At 41.9% G+C, this 19,183-nt stretch overlaps 1 protein-coding gene across 3 annotated transcripts in view; it reads right to left on the bottom strand.

The window, feature by feature from the left end:
* Nucleotides 1–19,183, bottom strand: part of adgrv1 (adhesion G protein-coupled receptor V1) — a 107,268-nt gene that overhangs the window by 36,098 nt on the left and 51,987 nt on the right. For all 3 annotated transcript variants that reach the window (XM_077520624.1, XM_077520625.1, XM_077520626.1), the window contains 23 exons: nt 18,949–19,134; nt 18,642–18,877; nt 18,418–18,566; nt 18,144–18,342; nt 17,850–18,069; nt 17,535–17,774; nt 16,760–16,909; nt 16,461–16,681; nt 16,107–16,386; nt 15,864–16,007; nt 15,237–15,408; nt 15,023–15,164; nt 14,316–14,878; nt 13,976–14,239; nt 13,173–13,290; nt 12,920–13,091; nt 12,549–12,791; nt 11,205–11,612; nt 10,670–10,842; nt 9,558–9,804; nt 9,323–9,462; nt 8,346–8,506; nt 7,390–7,490 (listed from right to left, as the gene is read on the bottom strand). In XM_077520624.1, coding sequence (XP_077376750.1) covers nt 7,390–7,490; nt 8,346–8,506; nt 9,323–9,462; nt 9,558–9,804; nt 10,670–10,842; nt 11,205–11,612; nt 12,549–12,791; nt 12,920–13,091; nt 13,173–13,290; nt 13,976–14,239; nt 14,316–14,878; nt 15,023–15,164; nt 15,237–15,408; nt 15,864–16,007; nt 16,107–16,386; nt 16,461–16,681; nt 16,760–16,909; nt 17,535–17,774; nt 17,850–18,069; nt 18,144–18,342; nt 18,418–18,566; nt 18,642–18,877; nt 18,949–19,134 — 4,929 coding nt within the window. The remainder of the gene's footprint in view (nt 1–7,389; nt 7,491–8,345; nt 8,507–9,322; nt 9,463–9,557; nt 9,805–10,669; nt 10,843–11,204; nt 11,613–12,548; nt 12,792–12,919; nt 13,092–13,172; nt 13,291–13,975; nt 14,240–14,315; nt 14,879–15,022; nt 15,165–15,236; nt 15,409–15,863; nt 16,008–16,106; nt 16,387–16,460; nt 16,682–16,759; nt 16,910–17,534; nt 17,775–17,849; nt 18,070–18,143; nt 18,343–18,417; nt 18,567–18,641; nt 18,878–18,948; nt 19,135–19,183) is intronic.

The following is a 19,183-nucleotide window of genomic DNA, read 5'->3' as shown; positions in this document are numbered from 1 at the left end:
TCCTTTAACGTTATTGGAACGGGTAAAGGATTTAATGACCTTGTAAATTTTGGTGCGTCTCCAGTTAATGGTGCAGTTTCAGATTGTTTTCCCCCATTAAGGTTCATAATATGCCGTGATCAGTTCACATGAACGAGGATGAGAGTGAATTATTTTCTCATGACTAAACCAAGAAGCCAAGTACCACACAGCCACATGAAGCTAGCTGCATTCCAACAGGCCTCCGTTCTACTTATATTCACACTTAAATCCAAAACTGCCTCCATCTGCTTCCCATTAAAATCGTTACTTTCAAGGAAATTCTCTTTTTGTGCCTGGAGACCAGACAGAGAAGCCTTTGGGATGGAAGACACGCGACACGCACGTATACACACAATGAAAAACAGTCAGATTAGCTTCTCAAGGTCAACAAAATGTACATTATTGGCTAGTGTTGCCTTTGCTGTCTGCCTACACGTGCACCAAACCCAGCCTGGTTATCAAACAGAGTGTATTTTGAAACTGTCTTTTGCCTCTTTTGTTGCATTTGTGCAGTATTTCCTTGTACTTTATGTAACAGACATTCAAAAACTTGTTTTCTTCCAGTGCAGTTATTATTGTGTTGATTTGGTTCCAAATAGGCTGCAAGTGAGACACGGGACTAAAGGCCCTTTTTTAGTTGAAAAACAGCCCGAATGCACAATGATTATCAAGCCAATTAGTTCAATATAAAACAACAACAACAACAACAACAACAACAAAACCCACGTTGACCTTCTAAAGAAGCTTCGCACGTAAAACAAAGCCAAAGAGGAACCGCAAGGTTGATTGACAGTTCTCAGAGTGACTGATTTGTAAACAGGTTGCCCAAACATTGTAGTTATGTACTCCATTTGGCTTTGTTTAGAGCGTGAACATGTATAAAAAATACATATTTTCTGTAATTATACATATATTTTGAAAAAACAGCACAACGGCCTGTTGGTGTTCGCCAGTCACAAGAAGCGCATCTTTGGGAAGAAGCAACAGGGAATATCAATTTCTTTCATTCTAGGATTGAACTTGATCCTAATGTGTGGAGCTGGACTGCCCCCTACTGGTTGATGTAGTTGTTGCAGAAGCTTGAGGTCCCCTCTGATCTGTTTATGGTTTGGTTGGGAAATGAGGGTATTAACGCTCAGTGCCATCTGCACATTCTATCTGTTTGTGCATGCATGGATGCCAGCACAAGCATGTGTCTTGTTCTTTTTATGTTTTGTGGAAAAGAGTGCTCACAAATATGGTTATTTTGATATTTAAACAATTGGTAGAATGTGTAGTTTGCATGAAGTATTTTGAAGCTTCAGTTGTAATTCACAGTAGATTTATGGTTGAATAACCTTGATGTCAGAGGAAAAAAAGAAGCAGCTAAAAATAGATGTGATTACAGTTGATTAAACTACCGGCTGTATCCTTCCTCTGTTGAAGACATCCTGATTCCCTAAGGAAGTTAGGCGTCTCATTTCAGGCAATTAAGATGGCTGCAGCCATTATTGTCTCTAATCTCGTGTTCTCTCCCATGTTGTCAAGCAATCTTGTGAAACGGCCGTCACGTGTATCCATCCGAAGCTCCAATGAGCTCAACGCTTTCAGGGTAAACAAATGTCCTCCAAACCGGCAAAGTTCACTTGACATGCACAGTGCAACCAAGACAAGCGGTCAAACTCCAAAAATAGAATGTTACTAAAGAGTTTTGTAGGTCCCCACTTTGTTTATCATCTGTAGTGTCAGTAGTCCTGTTTGCTCTTTGACAAATCTGAATCAGGTAAAAGGTTCATCCCACTGCATGAAGTATTGCACGTATACGGAGAAAAAGGAGGGGAAACTACAATCAGGATTGTTGTGACTGCTAATACAAACTCTCCATCTTTCCATGATAAATTCATCAGATAGTGAGTCAACTTTGTGTATCTAAGGTTTCACCACGTCTTTTCCAAAATACAACAGTTGTCAGAATTATGTTCTGCATGGTACAATAAGCTGTGCAAACTGCAAAGCATCCCTACATACTCAATGTGCTAAGCTATCTAGCATCGACCAGACAAGGTAGGGGCCAACAGTAGAACCAGGCCGAAGGTGAGAGGTTGCCGTGGCCTCCTGTTACTTTTTATATTGTGCTTTTTCTGGAAATAGATGAAAGTTCATGGAAGTGATTTTGAGGTCACCAACTGTTTGGTCAACAGACATTTGGCAAAACAGTGAGTCCAAAAAGGGCAGAGTCACTTGCAGCAAAGACAATGACATGGAACCCATTTTAAGCATTACACTTAAGCATTAGAACAAATGACTCATTCAGGCAAAGATTCCAGTCAAAACGCTTTACACTTTTATGTAGAGATGGGCGAGGACCGATAGCAGGTAGCTGTATCTTGTCAGTCAGACAACGCAAGTTGAGCTTTAGCGGTATATTCCCAATCTGCGACAATGCGTGTGAGGTAAACGGCACTGCCAGCTTCTAATAGTTGTTGGGACAGAGCAAAAAAGCTTGAGAGAAGAATTGACTTGTTTAGCTCTGTTGAACTGTCAACCAAAACAGAATTTAGAATTTGCTATTTACCGTATTACCGCACTATAAGACGCACCTTCACTGTATGACATATTTAAAAACTTTTTCCATATATAAGGCACTATAAGGCATTATAAGGCGCACCTTCAATGAATGACATATTTTAAAACTTTTTTTTCATATATAAGGCACTACAGTAGAGGCTGGGGTTACGTTATGCATCCATTAGATGGTGCTGCGCTAAAGGGAATGTCAACAAAACAGTCAGATGGGTCCGTCAAACTTTATAAATAGATTACAAACCAGCTTTTTGACAACTCCATTCACTCCCAAAATGAATAAACAGCTGTTTTATTATTTTCTCTGAGGTAAAGTATTAGTATTAGCTAGCGATCCAAGATGGCGGGATCTTCTGCGCATGCGCGTCACCGATCGTGCAGGGTCACCGATAGCGTCTTGACAGCGAGACCTGTTGCGGCTCAATATTGATCCATATATAAGGCGCACTGGATTACAAGGCGCATGGTCAGCTTTTGAAAAAAATTTAAGGCTTTTAGGTGCGCCTTATAGTGTGGAAAATACGGTAGTTTGAACTCCAACTTGCACCACTTTTGGATGTTCCACTTTGGTGGTCATATAATGATTTGGGTTTTCCGTGTAAGGTCACATTCAGACAAAGTGATCTTTGTTTACAAGGAGTTCCACAGGGATCCTTGACGAGGCCCCTGGTAATGATAATAAAACATAACGTGGGGCACTGGACTGTCTGTAATTAGATTAGGCAAGATCATCTTTGGTCAAACTGATGAGTCACACAGGATGTGCCCTGTCGCTTCCAGGGGGATAAAGGGTGTGAGAGAACCAGAGAGAGAGGGAGAGAGACCTTATTTTGGTGCCTGATAATATTCATAGCTAATCCAAGAAGAAAGATAAAAGGAGCCCAGCACAAAGAGGACATTAGCCGTGATTTACAGGCAAGAAAAAAAAAGAGGCAGAAATGACAAGAACATGATTGTGATCTGTATCAGGTCAGTTGAATATCTCATGATTGAGACAACAGCAACATGAAAGGCAAGAATTATACTCGTCCTCAACCGAAAACAAGTCCTGATTGCGGTTTTCTCACAGACACTCAGTCAGTTGTTTTCATCCCTCAGACCTAATTACACAACTTGCATTAGTCCCTTTCTCTCCCTTCCTCACACACGTCAAGAAAACTCACTGTTTTTTCCCCCAAATGCTTGAGGGGAAAAGAACAAAAATAGGATAGGACATATTCTCTGACGTCAAACACACAACTCTCATTGTTTTTTGATTTGGTGATTGATTGGTCATGTTGGGAACGGGTAAACTTCCTCAGGAAAAAGTCTTACAGTCTTTAAATTGTGTTGATCTTTCTTCCCCACACGCCCCTCCTCTCCCGGAGTCTGCTGACGATACATGTAAACCTTGACTCAACAGTCTTATACACAGACACTTTTGGGAATCCCATGAGTCGCCACAAGCGCTTGTTGGCTCTGTTGAAATACGGGAAGGGAGGCAGACGGGAGAGGTTTGTGTGTGGAGGAGAAGTTGTCACGTATGTGTTTACGGGCTGGGAAGTATGAGCTCTGAATGCTGGAGCTAGGCCCGGAGCTAACAGGAAATCCTCTCAACAGAACAAGAGTTACCTAAACACTCACTCAGAAAAAGGACAACAGTGGGCATGCAGCGGGGGGAAACACTTTACTGTGTCAGAATGGCCGCATGAGATGTGTCGGGGTGGGGGATGTGTTATCACAACACATTGGACGTTAAATTATGTTTTCATTGGCTTTGACTTTTATTCAACAAGAACTTGTAACCCTGTTCGGTAAATGCGGGGAAATATTTACTTAAAGTGAACGTCCAAAAGCTCACGAACTAAAAATCACGGTCAAAGGGTAAAGGAGCAAAGCCAGTGAATGTTTTGAGTTTGAAGTTTGGACAAGCACTGCTCACAAATGTGACATGAATGCTAATGCTAACACAACATGTGTGTTCTGGTTGGCAAAGCAGATCCCACATGCTACCAAAGTAAACATTAAATGCTGTATATGGCAATGACAGACATGAAATTCTCATTTTTACAAATTAGATATATTGAACAAGCATATAATAGTGAATTAATCACTACATCCAGAAAACATGGGTGTTTCATTTAGTCTAATCAATTTAGTTGTGCCTTGAGATACAAATTTGCTGTCTATCTATCTATCTATCTATCTTGGTGTCATCAGTCCATAAAACTTTGTCCCAAAAACTTGTTTGTCTCATGTCTGGTCCACACAATCTCATCTGGGAAGCATGGTGGAGGCAATGTCATGGCGTGGGCTTACATGGCTGACTTGAGTCTTTATTGATGATGTAACTCTTTATGGTAGCAGCAAAATGAAGTTCACAAAACCATCGTGTCTGGCGGATTACAGAAAAATACAGCACAACCAATCGGGAGAATCTTCATCGTGCAAGAAAATAATGACCCCAAACACACTGCCAACAAATACCGGTAATCAGGGGGAAAAAAAGTGGAAGGTCTTCTACTAGCTAAGGCAATCACCAGATTCTAACCCAATAGAGCTCATATTTTACCCCCTGAAGTGGAGACTGAAGGGAGAACTCCCCAAAAACAAGAACTGAAAGATGCTGCAGTAATGGCCTAGAAAAGCATTTCAAATGAAGAATGCAACAGTCTGGTGAAGTCAATGGGTTGCAGACTTTTGATACTGTTGTTGCAAGTAAGGGTTATGCCACTTAATATTAAAAGTTATTCACACCCAAAATGTCCGTTCACTTGAAACTTCTGTCCTGAGTTGTCCAACACATCTACCCTGGTATAAAAGCTGGAATTGACCTTGTCATTCCAATACTTTTAGAAGGGACTATCATATATATATATATATATATATATATATATATATATATATATATATATATATATATATATGCTCTGTACAAAGTCATGTGCAAGTGTAAATTACTGAATAACTGCTGACAAGCTATTTGTGGTTGTATTATTGCTGCATTTCTCCCCTAATTGTTGTAAGCTGAAAGTAAAAGTTCTCTAATGCTCTCATGACACACGTAACACACACACACACACACACACACACACACACACACACACACACACACGGAACGACACCTCACACGCGTTGGGTAAATTTCCATTCCTCTCGGACAATTTTCAGTTGTCTTGCTGTGCACAGAGACAAATTGCTGGGTCAAGTTGGAGAAGCCTTCACTTCATCGCATTAATATATCTGATGTGAAGGCTGGCATGGGACAAGTCAATTTTTATTATTTGTCCATGTCATCCTTCCGACAGAAAAAAGATCTGTTTTGGCCTGTTTGGCCGTTGTGACAATGCAAGCTATGAATCCAAAGAATGTCATGCATCACACATTGACAATGCTGCAGCAGTAAATAAACAGCGGCATAACCTCAACTCCAACTTTTCATTTTCATTCACCGCGCTATCCTCTTAAAGTCTCCTATTTTGGTCTCCCTTTGACAACTGTACTCCGAGACATAAATCAAAGCAGAAACTTTAATTTTCTCCCAACAGCCAGCGGCATCAGCCCCGCCATCGCAGATGAATAGCCCACTCCATTAGTTGTGATTGGCTCTAGTCCCGACGGTGCAAATCGATGGTGAGACACTACAGGACATCCCTCATAGTGCTAGTTACATTTATCGGGTCAGAGATGCGAGATTGGTGGACTTTTCAACATCATAATAGGATGTTAATAAATATGTGCATTCTGGGTAGTCTGACAATGTGGCCGAATTATGGTTAAAGACAATGAGTGATGACAATGATATCTAAGGATCTTAATTTGGCACATCTTTGCACTGTGTAACAATATGCAGTATGGCACCATGCCACAAGGTGGCGCCTCCTTGTTTTTGTTATCCCTATGCAGCACTTTTTCGTTTGGCTATCAGTGTATTTGATGCCGTGGACTTGTACGCGTAATCATGACGCGTGGTAGCGCCAAGACTACTTTTTAATAATAAACCTGTGGACTTCCAGTCCCTTTGTTTGCTCCGCTTTTTTTTGCAATCCAGCAGCGCCGTCCATGACTAATCAGCCACCGTGCATTACAAGAACCCGTCAATGAATCTCAGCAGCAGGAACACTCTTAAAAGTAAATCAGTTCGGCTTTAGGATCCAGAGTCTACAATTTAATTGGCATGAGACCTGAACACAAAAGGAAAAAAAGAAAATTATGAACAATAGCGCAAGGTCTTCACTTCCAAGAAGGATCGGCCTTAACATACATTAACATAGAAACACAACAGAATGGAATTTTCCATTCCAAATCCATTTAGGTCCAGGGGCTCTTTCCGGGCCATAAACGGGTTGAGCCCAAGGTGCGTAGCCCCCAACGACTCAAGACTGATGTTTGTCAACCAAAGAGAAGGGGCTACCTGTGGAAATTTACCAGTCCCGCACTTGTCACACGCACATACACACATACGCATGGCATAGAGACAAAACAGAGACCGCATATCTTGCTCACTGCTCATGTGACAGCTTGCGTTTTTAATGGGCAAGTGTGCGGGGGGCATGGTTTCGTTGTCAGGAGACTGCAGGCCGCAAACGACGCAAAGCGGTGACATCTGATTATCTTTCCTTTTGCACATCCATGAATATTTACAAAGATATGTGGTGGCTAGCCAGATGGACTGTGTGTATGTACTGTGTGTATACCAGGAGAATATTAATTTTGCTTCAAATGCCCTTCAAATAACAGGAAAGGGTGCCAGAACGATTTTCAATTTTTTAGGAGTGTAGTGCCATGCTGCGTAGAAGGTTTAAAACAGAACCAAATTTGCATTACCTGTGTTCCGAGACAGCTCAGCATCATGTGAACTAGCAATTTGGCAGCAAACATCGGGAAACGGGAGCAAAGGATGTGCGCAATAATAGCAAATGCAAAGCCTGGAAAGGAAAATAGAACACATGGAGCTCTTGTTAAGAAATTAAACATTGTATGACAGGTAGGTATGAAGAACATAGTTTGTGTCAAAAAAGAAATAAAGTTTGAAAACAGTGTTGTTGTTTTTTCAAATGATGACAATAATGTAAATACGTAATTTGGCTGTGCTGTCCTAAGTTAGCTTAATTAGCGCGCTAGCTAGCTAGTAGTACGCCCGCATACAGTCTTGGTACAATCTAATATGTTTTTAAAAAAAGTGAATATAACAGTTCGTCTGCGATTGGTTGGCAACCAGTCCAGGGTGTCCCCCGCCTACTGCCCAGAGCCAGCTGAGATAGGCGCCAGCAGCCCCCGCGACCCCTGTGAGGAATAAGCGGTCAAGAAAATGGATGGATGGATGGATATAACAGTTCGTAAAGCATAGACAAACTTCACTTAACATTTACCATTTTTGATCAAATTGGACTTTTCTTTTTTGGCTATGATGTGTTTTTCGTACAATTGGTAACCCAATTGAACATATTCAGATTCAGTGGTTAAATGGTAGACAAATATTTGGAAGATGGGGTTCGGACTATAAAACTAGAATTCTTGAGAAGGTTACCACCCCCCCAAAAAAAGTCAAATGTGTCTCACATTCACATTTATTTGTATGCAAGTTAGTGGACTGTATCCGGTTTTATCGTGACAATGAAAAGACGATCATTCCGATTTTGTGTGTGTGGACAGTTCCATTGATCCCCAATTGACTCAAATGGTGAAAATAAATGACTGTTGTCCTATCTGTATGAAATTGTAAAATAAATAAATACAATCTTAATGCAACTACGATGGTCATCTAATGAGATATGAGATACCTGAGATGCAGATAAACCCGGAGGCATAGAAGGCCTGGTTATATGATGCAAGTGGGGCAAACTCTGCATAGGCCGCGTAGATGGACAAGTGGGAGCAGGCGCACTCCACGTAGCTCCCGCTCTCTTTCACAACCCTGCAATACTGACCATCCGATGACCAGCTAGACCATACAGAAGACAGACATGAAACCAACAACAGGACAAAAACTAGGTCGCAGGTATTTGAGCATTGCAATTCAGTTGATTTAAGATAGCAGATATAAGGTCAGTCGTTTCTGTGAGCCTTTTGTGTCCGTTCCCTGGCCATGACTCTCGATCCAATCTCTCAGCAGTGTGATTATTGCGGTAACACTGCACAGGGAGCTGTTCCAGTAAAGCCGAACCTGCCAAACGTCTAAGCCTAAAAATGTAGACTTCTAGAATGTCCTCATTAAATTGAAGGTGAGTGGGAGTTTCAGAGAAATGCAGAGCGTCCTCAGACACTGTACAACTTGCAGTAAGCACACTTAACAATTTGACCTTGGCCAAATATGTGAGGATGACAGATAAAGGGAAGCTCACGGCACAAGCTTGACAGAGTATTTGGATTAAGGATGAGCCTGTTATTAAATTTCTTTGCCCAGCTTTGGGGAAAATTAATGGTCACTTTATTGATTACTTTTTGTAAAAGTACAATCTTCTGCTGGTTGCAGTCAAGTAGCGAACTCCAATTTACCTTAAGATTTTCTTATGCTAGGGGCTGAACAGATTTGTGGAATAGTCGATGAGTCTACTAAAGTTTAGCTGTTCAACCCCTACTTTATGTCCAGCCATAATTTGAATCACAAATATCCATATCCTAAATCAAAATAAAATCTGTGGTATATGACCAACAGGAAATAACGTTTTCATGAACATACGCTAAAAACAAAGGAGGGGCCCGTTTTGGTATGTATTTTAATGCCAAGGGATCAAATACTCAGTTAGTGGTGGGCTACCTTGCAGTGGTCTGGTTCCATAGAAGGCACATCGAACGTCCTGGTTTAAGTGGCTGACCGGAAGTATGGATACGATATGTCACCTCTATACCATCGCTAAGCGGTCTTGACTTTCTGTCCTGTAGGCTGGCAGAGAAAACCTACACATGAACAGAGGAGAAATTGCCATTTGTTCAACTATGGGGTAATACTGCCACCTGCTGTTTAAAATCCAACAGACATTTGACATCCCTACCTTTCCATTGAGCGCATTTGTTGTATCGTTGGTGATGAACCAGAGGCCGTTTCTAAACTCTGTCAGCTGAATACGGCTGAGGTTGCTGCAGTCAGGGGTGGAGACAGCCGGCACTGCCAGCAACGTGTCAGGAAGCTGGAAGAAGTCTGCGTTACGACCCCGGAATTTGTGGCCATTAATTTGCGTGGGATACCACTGGAAGGCAGAGATGGACATGTGTGCACATGTGTCTAACATGGTGCCCCCTCTGGAGAAAACACAAAGAGATGCATTATTTGATAAACAAAACACATTTTAAGGTAGGTAAAAAAATAAAAAATAAAATAAAAAAAAACATACAAAAAAAATAAAACTACAAACTAAAATCCATCCAATCAGAGCAGATGGATGTGTGCAGTGGATATAAAAAGTCTACACACCCTTGTTTAATTGCCATTTTTGTGGTATATAAAAAAGAACCAAGAACTACCATTTTAAAACCTTTTCCACCAATATTGCCACCATCAAAAGTGCATCTGATTATCATCAGAATATTTTCAGCTGTTCTAGGACCCTTTTCTTGCCCTTTTTTTTTTTTTTTTAATCTAACAGAAGCTGGAAGGTTTTGAGCTAACACTGACTGTCATTTCAAACTGCTAATATCGTCTCTCTCTCATTTTGTCTTCACTGTAGACACGAGTATTGACTCGATCAGCCCTTGTACAATCACAATTCCACATTTAAAATCAAAACAAGATCTATCTGTACCTTGACACAGAGTAGTGCTGCAAACAATCACAATTCACGGTGTTTGTTGGTGTACTTGGATTTCTTTATTTATCAAGGGTTATAAATACAAAGGTTGTTAAAATTTAATTTGTAAATAGTTTCATTACGTTTTTGCCTATGAAGAAAAACTTTAATAAAACCAATGTATGTTGTAGTGGAATTGTGGTGGTAGTTTTGGGGTGTTGCCTCCAAATAGACAAACCACACAGGCCATATCAGTTATTAGGTTTAGAATATGATACTGGTCGCTAGTAATCAGTAATTATGCGAATGGCCGCCGAATTTGCTGATAAATTTTGGATTTAAGGAAACAAAACATCCCCCGAGTCTAAAAGTATACTCACATTTCACAGTGATTACGTGTGATGATGGAGAATGCGAAGCGTTCCGCCACTTCCGCCAGGTGGCTGAGGCCCCGCGTGTCGGCCCGACTTGGGTTGGCCAACGCACACAGAAGGTCATAGGTCAAATTGCGGCTGCTTTCGTGCATAGATGCTCTGTCGGACGCTGTAAGCACCTAGTTCAGGAAAAAAAAGAGATGCATCATAGACAGTTTGTAGAACTGTAAATCTATTTCTTAGTCGGGGGGCAATTAGCCCTATAAAGCTAGACATATATTAAATACATTAAAGACATTTTGAGCCCTCTATTTCATGTGTATAATATTTTTATAACATTAAAACCCTGACGTATATGATCTGGCACAAATCAAAAGTCATACGTGGAAGTTGTTGAAAAGAAGCAATAAATACTCTATTTACAAATAATCAGAATTTTCTGTCATATATTTCATGGTTCAGGCTGAAATTTGATCATTTCCTGCGGTAAAACTGATGATCTCGGTCACGGCACACTGGTTAGGTATCACTTGTCTCTCACCTTCCCCAGAGCTTCTAGCACAGCCGTCATATGTTCTCGGGACAGCAAGGAGGCGGTCCTATCAATGAGCCCTCGCAACACCTGGTTCAGTGTCGCCGGGTCGGGCGGTTGATGCAACTTCCCAACGAAGGCCCACATAGCCGCACTAGCAACATTCGACACCAGTGTCACATTTGCCAGGCCAAAGTCAGTGTGCACTCTGGCGCCCCCTGTAGCATTGAACAGCTCCACTTGGAAGCGCTTCGGCCGAGGGAACGGCGACGGCAGGTCAGGGGTTAGATAAATGTCTACGGATGTGTTGCGGTGACCCGGGTCAAAGGTCAGCTGGCCTTCCTGCGGAGGGAAATCCATGCCTTCTTTAGCGGGATGGATTACATATGGTCCGAGCACCTCCTCCCTGGAAAGCTCCTAAAGGGGAAAGAGATTCGTGAGTTGGAGTTAAAATGAAACAGATTTCCATCATCTATCCATTTTCTATGGTGTGTTGCATCCCTAGTAAATGGTTGCGTTTGTGTAGCATATACAAAATATTAATTCTGAGAGAATAATGCTGAGATGTTCTAACAAATATGCTGAGGTGTGCTCATCATGTATGTTGAGCACTGCATGTATTAGTTATGATTTCTATACTATTGTTGCTTTTTTGTTCATCTTTAAGCTTCATGCAACATTGTTGCTATTACATTATGTTTAAGCCATTTTAGTTTGCAGAATTACACGGGACTGAAATTGAAATACGTACTCGGAATGCTTTACTTTCTCTATGCATCCACATAGATATATGTCAGATATAAGTGTAACAACAACAAAACACGCACAGCCTCATCTTAAAAACTCAATTCTTGTTAGATCAAATACCACGACTGTCATTGAACATTCACGGCAGTTTGGTTGAAAACATTAAGCAGACAAAATGTGGTTGACTGAGCAATGCTTTTGTCTCACACCACAGCTTTTATACGCCACTGATAAAAGTTGAGAAGATGAAAGCAAAACAGCACCAGCATGTGTTTCTGTGTGAGGTTCTGATTTTTGTAGAGTGCACTTTCTTCCTTTAATCTTCGATATGACAAGGTGAGAGTGCTAGACGACTAATAAGTCGTCTAATAAGGAGGGGGTTCTGCATGGGATTTAATCAATAAAAAATAATTATGCAGATGGCTAAAAGAAAGATTGAAGTGTCAATTAGATGGAGCTAATGGGCATACATGAGGTAAATGAGACAAAAGTGTGTCAGATTTAAATAAACACGATGATATGTTGTATCACTCATAGTGGCAAGATATTTTCCTCATATATCTGCTTAAAAAAAAAACAAAAAGAAAAAAGTTATAGTTATCATACCAGAGTGCGATATCGTACAGACATCGTTGAAGCCGTGCTTGCGCTTCTGTACACCTGCAGACTGAGCTTTGTGGTCGTCGGAATGGCGGTGGGAAACCGGTGGCTAATGCCGAAGTACACGACGCCTCGTGGATCATCACTCTCTGCCAAAGTGATGTTGGCGAACCGGCTGCTCTCGTTAATGGTGGCGCCTGAGCCCACCTGAAAAACTTCCACCAAGAACCAAGTGTTGTACTCTGGTTCCTATGAAAACATGACTGGATGTCAGATTATTTTATACACTACAGAATAAATTAGTACTTGACTAAAATGAATTTAAAAAACAAAAACAAAAAACAAACAGTCTCTGAAAGATCAATATTGGGCCTCACGTTGTCATCTTGGACCTCCAAAGTGAAGGCACAGATGATCTCTCCTTTCCTACATAGTACAAATCCCGAAGTGTGCACGAGCTGTTTGGTCAGGTTGACTTCATTGCTGACAAGAGTTGGTGCTGCTTTGCTCAGAGTAGCTCTCCAGAAAACCTGCAAATCCTCAAAGGCTCTAAGTATAGAAAGAGAATTACTATAAATGAATAACCAGTGCCTAATTGTGCAACCAGATTTAGCTCAAGATTACTTGTACCTGTTTTCCTGCCTCTGCACGTGCAACTGAACAGTTTTGTTCTCGGAATCTTCATCCAGAACCTGGCCCATCAGAGAATTGGGACTGAAGCCAACTATGCCATTATGGAAGTCACTTCCTGTTATGAATGAAGAAAATTATACTGTAAAAAAATGTTAAAAAAAAAAAATTAAATTTTTTTAAAAAAAATCAAAATATTCTATTCATTTTTTTTGTACCGCTTATCCTCAGTAATAATTATTTCACTAAAATAATTTCTATTTCTACAATGATTCAGTGGGACTGTTTTCATATTTATGAATAAAATAAAATGACATCCACTATACACAAATAACGTTACACCACCTGTGCCACAACTTAGACCTGCTTTTATCTGGTTTCCTGTCTAGTCTACTTTCTGTCACAAAATTGTCCCAGAACTGTGAGGTGGATGTGCTTTCCGCCAATGTAATCATACATACAATATTTTTCCATGTGCAAGTAAATCCACAAATCTGATCATTGTAGCCACTGATTGAGAGATGATGTAATGCAGTACAAAATAGCAACTGGGAATTAGATCAGTTGTGGCTCAAAACAAAACAGCAAATCGAGCCTAATTAATCAAAGTGGGACAGAACCTTACATTACACATTTAGATAACACACACGCGCTCTGGGATAATTGATTCCACTGGCATGTGGCTAATTTAGTTCAATAACGAGTGAAAACACAGAATAGAGCATAATGTACAAATGAGAAAACCCCGCATGGTTCTCTATTATTCCATATGAAATTGAATTGAGTCCATTTGATTATCTTACCAAGGATGGTGATCTTGGAAAAGGCCCCAAAGCCCTGTTGTTGACCGTCAGTGATCTGCGCTCCGCCTTCAGGATCACTGAGATAGATAAAGAACACCTCCTGTCCTTCTGGTTCTGAGTCATCCAGGATGAAAAGAATCACCTCTGTCTCATTCTGACCAGCCAGCAAGTGAACAATGCTGGACTCCAAGTGGAAGTCCTGGTTCTCCTTCGCTAGAGGCAAAACAGGCTCGAGCGTGAAAGGGAAAGGTGTTGTGCTCCCGTCTGGAGGAAATCAAAGTCATGCAAATGAATCAAATTGTTTTAATTAGAAAAATGGCCATTGAGTCAATCAAAGTACCTCCATATGCTTGTATCTTAACTCGTACATCTCCAGCCACACTGTCAGACCTCCGCACCCTGAGGAGAACCTTTTGCGGACTCTCTTCATCCTTGTCCTCGGGTACTTGGACCAGTCCAGGACCTATACTTAGCACTCCACTGGTCACATCGCTTGCCAGGATGGTGACAGTTGCCAGCCTGTGCGGTGGGTTGATTCGAGGGAAGACATCTGCCCAAACCGAGTTTGGAGTAACAACTTCAACATCAGTAAGGTTGACGTGAAAATATTCATCTGGCTCTGAGAGTGAGTCATCCAGGATTGACAGCTGGAGGGAAGCGTTGGTTTGGCGAGGAGAGTCGAAAGCCAAACGGCCATCTGGCATGGAGATGAAATCAACGTCTGCAGCTGCACTGCCTGATATTGTTTTGTAGGACAGGCGAGTTCTGTTGCTACGAGATCCGTAGAGCCTCTGGACATAGAGCGTTATAGTATGGATGTCCTCTTCAATGACCAGCTGGCGGGATTCTGGCAAAAACTGGTAGATTCCTAGCGGCTCTACTTCTGCCAATGTGAAGCCTGACCTGTGCAGAGGCAGGAATGTGCTTCATATGGTCCATTTTTGCATTCATTAGAGTGACAGTTTGATGCACCCTTTTACTTTAAAAAGTCTTAGTAGTAGAATTTTCAGGCTTTGGTATACACACTGACAGCTTTGAACGTCTTACCTGAGTTTGACGTTGCTGCCTGCACCAGTGCTGGAGGTGGCGCCAGTGAGGTATAACGCATGTGCAGTTGGCTCAGATGCGTCAGCCACAGCTGTCAGGGGTATCATCTTTGTCCTCTCTCCATGGGAGAAGGCTAATGAACCTGAATATGACGAATGAGCACATTCAGTCATATTCCTGTATCAAAATCCATACTCTGAACTGAATTTGTTACCTGCGTTTGGCACGATTGTTCCAATTTTAAAACCAGGTGGAAACCGTCCTGAAGGATAGCCTGCTCTCCACTGGACGCTGATATCACCAAACAACCCGGTTCGTGTGACCTTCGCCTCACATTTGCCTGCATCAATGTTTGAAACAAATAAAGCCAGGGAGGCGAATCCCACCTACAAAGCATACAGGAAACAAACAAATAATACTGCAACTTACTGGCTTTTTTCATGTGTGCTATTGGGGGGCCACATACGACCATGCACTAAGTACGCATAACTAGATGTATGACAAAAATGCTATTTTAGATATGGACAAAAATATGTGCATACGTAAAAAATATGCTTTTTATATAGATTCATAGATTTAGTAAACAAACTACTGCTCTCACCCGTTTCACCTCGTTTTTTTTTTATAGTATCTTTAGCTGTGTTTTTTTTAATAATGTTTGGGGGGAAAAAGATAAGAAAAAATACAATAAAATAAAAAAAGATATTTTAAAAGATTGACACTTTTAATCAATCAAGGGGCCACAGAGTGTGACGTAGGGGAGCATGTGGTTACCAGTTGCCCACCCCTGTATTATATACATACTGTAGGTGGACTCATATATCATAAAGGCAATACAAACCTCTGAGCTAGCAGCTTCCTCTGGCACAGTCACCATAGCAACAGAGGACTCGTGATTGAGGAGGGGTGGTGTGCCAAGTAAAGGACTGACCATTCTTACATGAGTTAGCTCGACTATGAAAGTCCCCCCCAAAGACAAAAAAACCTGCCAAACAAACAGTAGTCAATTTTACAATGTACAAGGAATGAGCTCCAACTGTATTTTTAATCTTGGTTATATTTATACAATTCTGTCCATTCTTACCTGGCTGCTGATGTGCAACGTGACAGTACTGAACGCCTGGCCCTCAGTAAACAACAGCTGTCCTTCAGCTTGTCCTTCCACGAACGTGCCAATGTTCATCGTCTCCTCTGTCCCATCAGTGATCCTGTAGCCCACACTGACATTGCCAAACATTCCTGCGAGCCGAGTCGCGTTCATAACCAGAACTCGACGGACCTCTGCCCCTGCCCCTTCGACAAACAAAGACTGCTGCTCAGGATTCAAAGAGAAGACACCGTGGGGGTCATCATTAGCATGTACCCTAAAGGATGAAAGACAAAGACAGAAATTTGTGATGTCCAATCCTGAAAATCACCTGATAATCACACAACCAACCTAATGTGGGTGCGTAAAAGCACTGGATTGGCATCCAGGGTAGCACCACCCTCCACTGCTGTCAGCTCAACAGTGTAGAGCTCCTCCAGTTCTGGCACAGTGTCAGGCCTCAGGCTCACAACGATTTCTGCCTCCCGCTGGCCTTCCATGATTAGCACAGAGCCGGAAAATCTCAAAAAGTCCCCAGCTATGTCAAAGTCAGACTGTATCTGCCAGTGAACCTGAAACACAAAAAGGATACATTTATGTGTTCATCGTAGTTTAACAACGACAAATTGAAGTGTTGAAAAGGATTTTACCGTAACGTTACCCATGACACCCTCTCGGCGTGTAACGTGCAAGGAGACGTTGAATGGACCCTCTGCTTCTGTGGGTTCGCTGTAGACACGTTCGAGAAGTGCATCCTCTGTAAATTGAACTATACCATTTGGGTCACCAAACTTTTCAATCTGGAAGACAAAACCATATTAACTCATTCACTCCCAGCCATTTTCACAGAAGCAATCCCGTTCGCTCCCGACTGTTTTACTGGATTTTGACTGATTTTGCAAGGCCCACAGAATATTGTGTTCTATTGCTATAAAAGCATGGGACCTATCAAAAGAAAGATTAAAGTCTCTTCTTTCATCAGGAAAAAAAATATATTTGTTTCTGTTTCCGTTTTGCAGCAATTAGCATTACAAGAGAGCTAAGTTTCATCGGTTTTCGCAAATCTATTTAAAATTGTAAGTAATTGAGCTTTTTTTTCTACATGGCCCTGGTTGATCTCCTTTGCTCTGCTGCCACCTGCTGGCCGTTTGTGTAATAACTACCATTTCTGCAACCGTTCTTTACAGTTGAGAGGCTGCATCAAAGCCTTCTGTATGCTCTGGCATAAAAAATAAAAAATAAAAAGAAAAGAAAAGAAAAAACCGTATAAATACGTCTTTGGGACACTTAGAACATTAAAAAAACATATTTACACGTTATTGGGAGCAAATGAGTTAATAGTAATCGAAGTCCTTCAGGGTTGTGCCTTGGGAATTTTGAATCTGTTTAAATTTATTTTAGAAAAAAGATAAAACATTGAGTTGCCTTGAGTGTTACGGATCCAGCCTGAGGGTCGATGTCCACGTCCCCGGACAGAAGCCTAAGCTCTATTACAAATGTTTCCTCCACCTCCACTTCGCCATGAGGGAGGATCCGAAGTGCAATAGTGTGTGTGCCTTCTTCCTCATCATTGAAGAAAAACGACCCATTCAATGGTTCTCGAATGTCCGTATTGGATGGAAGGAGAGGATCTCTGCTGTTTGGACCAAGGATAATCCAAGCAACCTTGATAGTAACGATAAAAACACAATTAGGATTCAGGAATAGCACATGAGAGATGATGAGATGTCCTTGTGGTACCGTTGCATTGCCCTCAAGACCTCCTGCCCTCTCTAAGAGCAGCATGAGTTTTTGAGTGTCATTTGGGTTCTTGATGGCGATTAGACTTTCGTTGAGGAACCGCACCACACCGCCTGGAGCGTCACTCTTGCTGATGGTCACCCTGACGACTGTGTGAGAGCCGAGTACTGCTCCCCCTGTGGTTCCAACCAGCCAGATCTCGAACATCTCTGCATGTTCTCTATCGTGGATCATTTCAAACATCATTTATCATGAACATGCAACCTTACCTCAATTGCATATGAGGATTCTCACCTTTCCATGTCATCTAAAATTGTAACATTAACAACACCGGTTTGCTGGCCCTTGACGAATGTCACCGAGCCGTTGATTGCGATGAAGTCAAGACCAGGAGTTGCACTCAGACCTTTGGAAATGTACTCCGCTGACACCGTTCCAAAAGATCCCGCTGTCCTCAGTACTGGGATCAACAAAGTGCCGGCATCCTCCTCAACTGAAAGAGAGGAGCAAGAAGTTTGATGGGAGACTTTTCTGAACATTGATTGAAAAGATATTAATTCTCACTCACCAGTGATGTTGATGTGGTCATGCCTGAATTCTAAGATACCCTCAGCATTGTCATTCATCAGTATCACAACAGCAAGAGACGAGATGTCACCTATGGCTGGGGGCTGGTCCAGTTGGAGACCTGACTCGCTCACTGTGTAATCCACACCACTGACCAATAGGAGGAGACAGAGATTGTAAAATCATTCACATGAATTTTAAAAGAGTGGGCCATTCATTATTTACCTGACATTGACTAGATCCACATCAGTGATATTGAAGTAGAACATCTCAGGCCCCTCTGGAAGACTGTCGTCAAGGATACGCACTGACACATTTTGTGATGTCAGACCTGGGGTGAAGAGCAGCCGTCCCGAAGCAGAAGAAAAGTCCTCGCCACTAATGGCTGTGTTGCCTGAGGTCTGGTAGGTGACCCACACACTTCTCAAACTGCCCAAAGTGCGTTTAATAGTTACATTCACCTGAAGGAAAAGAGTCAGGGTATATTGTGTGGGCACAATTTCTTGATGCTGTACGAGCAACACGTACTTACAGTTTCTTCCTCCTCAACTGTGCTTATCTGCCGCTGGATGAAGGAGAACAGGCCGTAAGGGTTGTCGCTGGCTGCCATGGTTATTCTGGCATGTCGTGCACTGGGGCTGATTTCCAGTCCTGGGGTCATGGACGTCAGTGTTAACTGGAAATCGCGACGTTCCTCAGGAAAGGAATCATCCACAGCCTGGGATGCAAAAGTTAGCACACAAATCACCGAGTGCGGCTTAATCTAG

The sequence above is a fragment of the Festucalex cinctus genome, chromosome 5 (assembly GCF_051991245.1).
Source record: "Festucalex cinctus isolate MCC-2025b chromosome 5, RoL_Fcin_1.0, whole genome shotgun sequence".
Lineage (NCBI taxonomy): Eukaryota > Metazoa > Chordata > Actinopteri > Syngnathiformes > Syngnathidae > Festucalex > Festucalex cinctus.
This window is presented reverse-complemented; position numbering and strand designations above follow the sequence as displayed.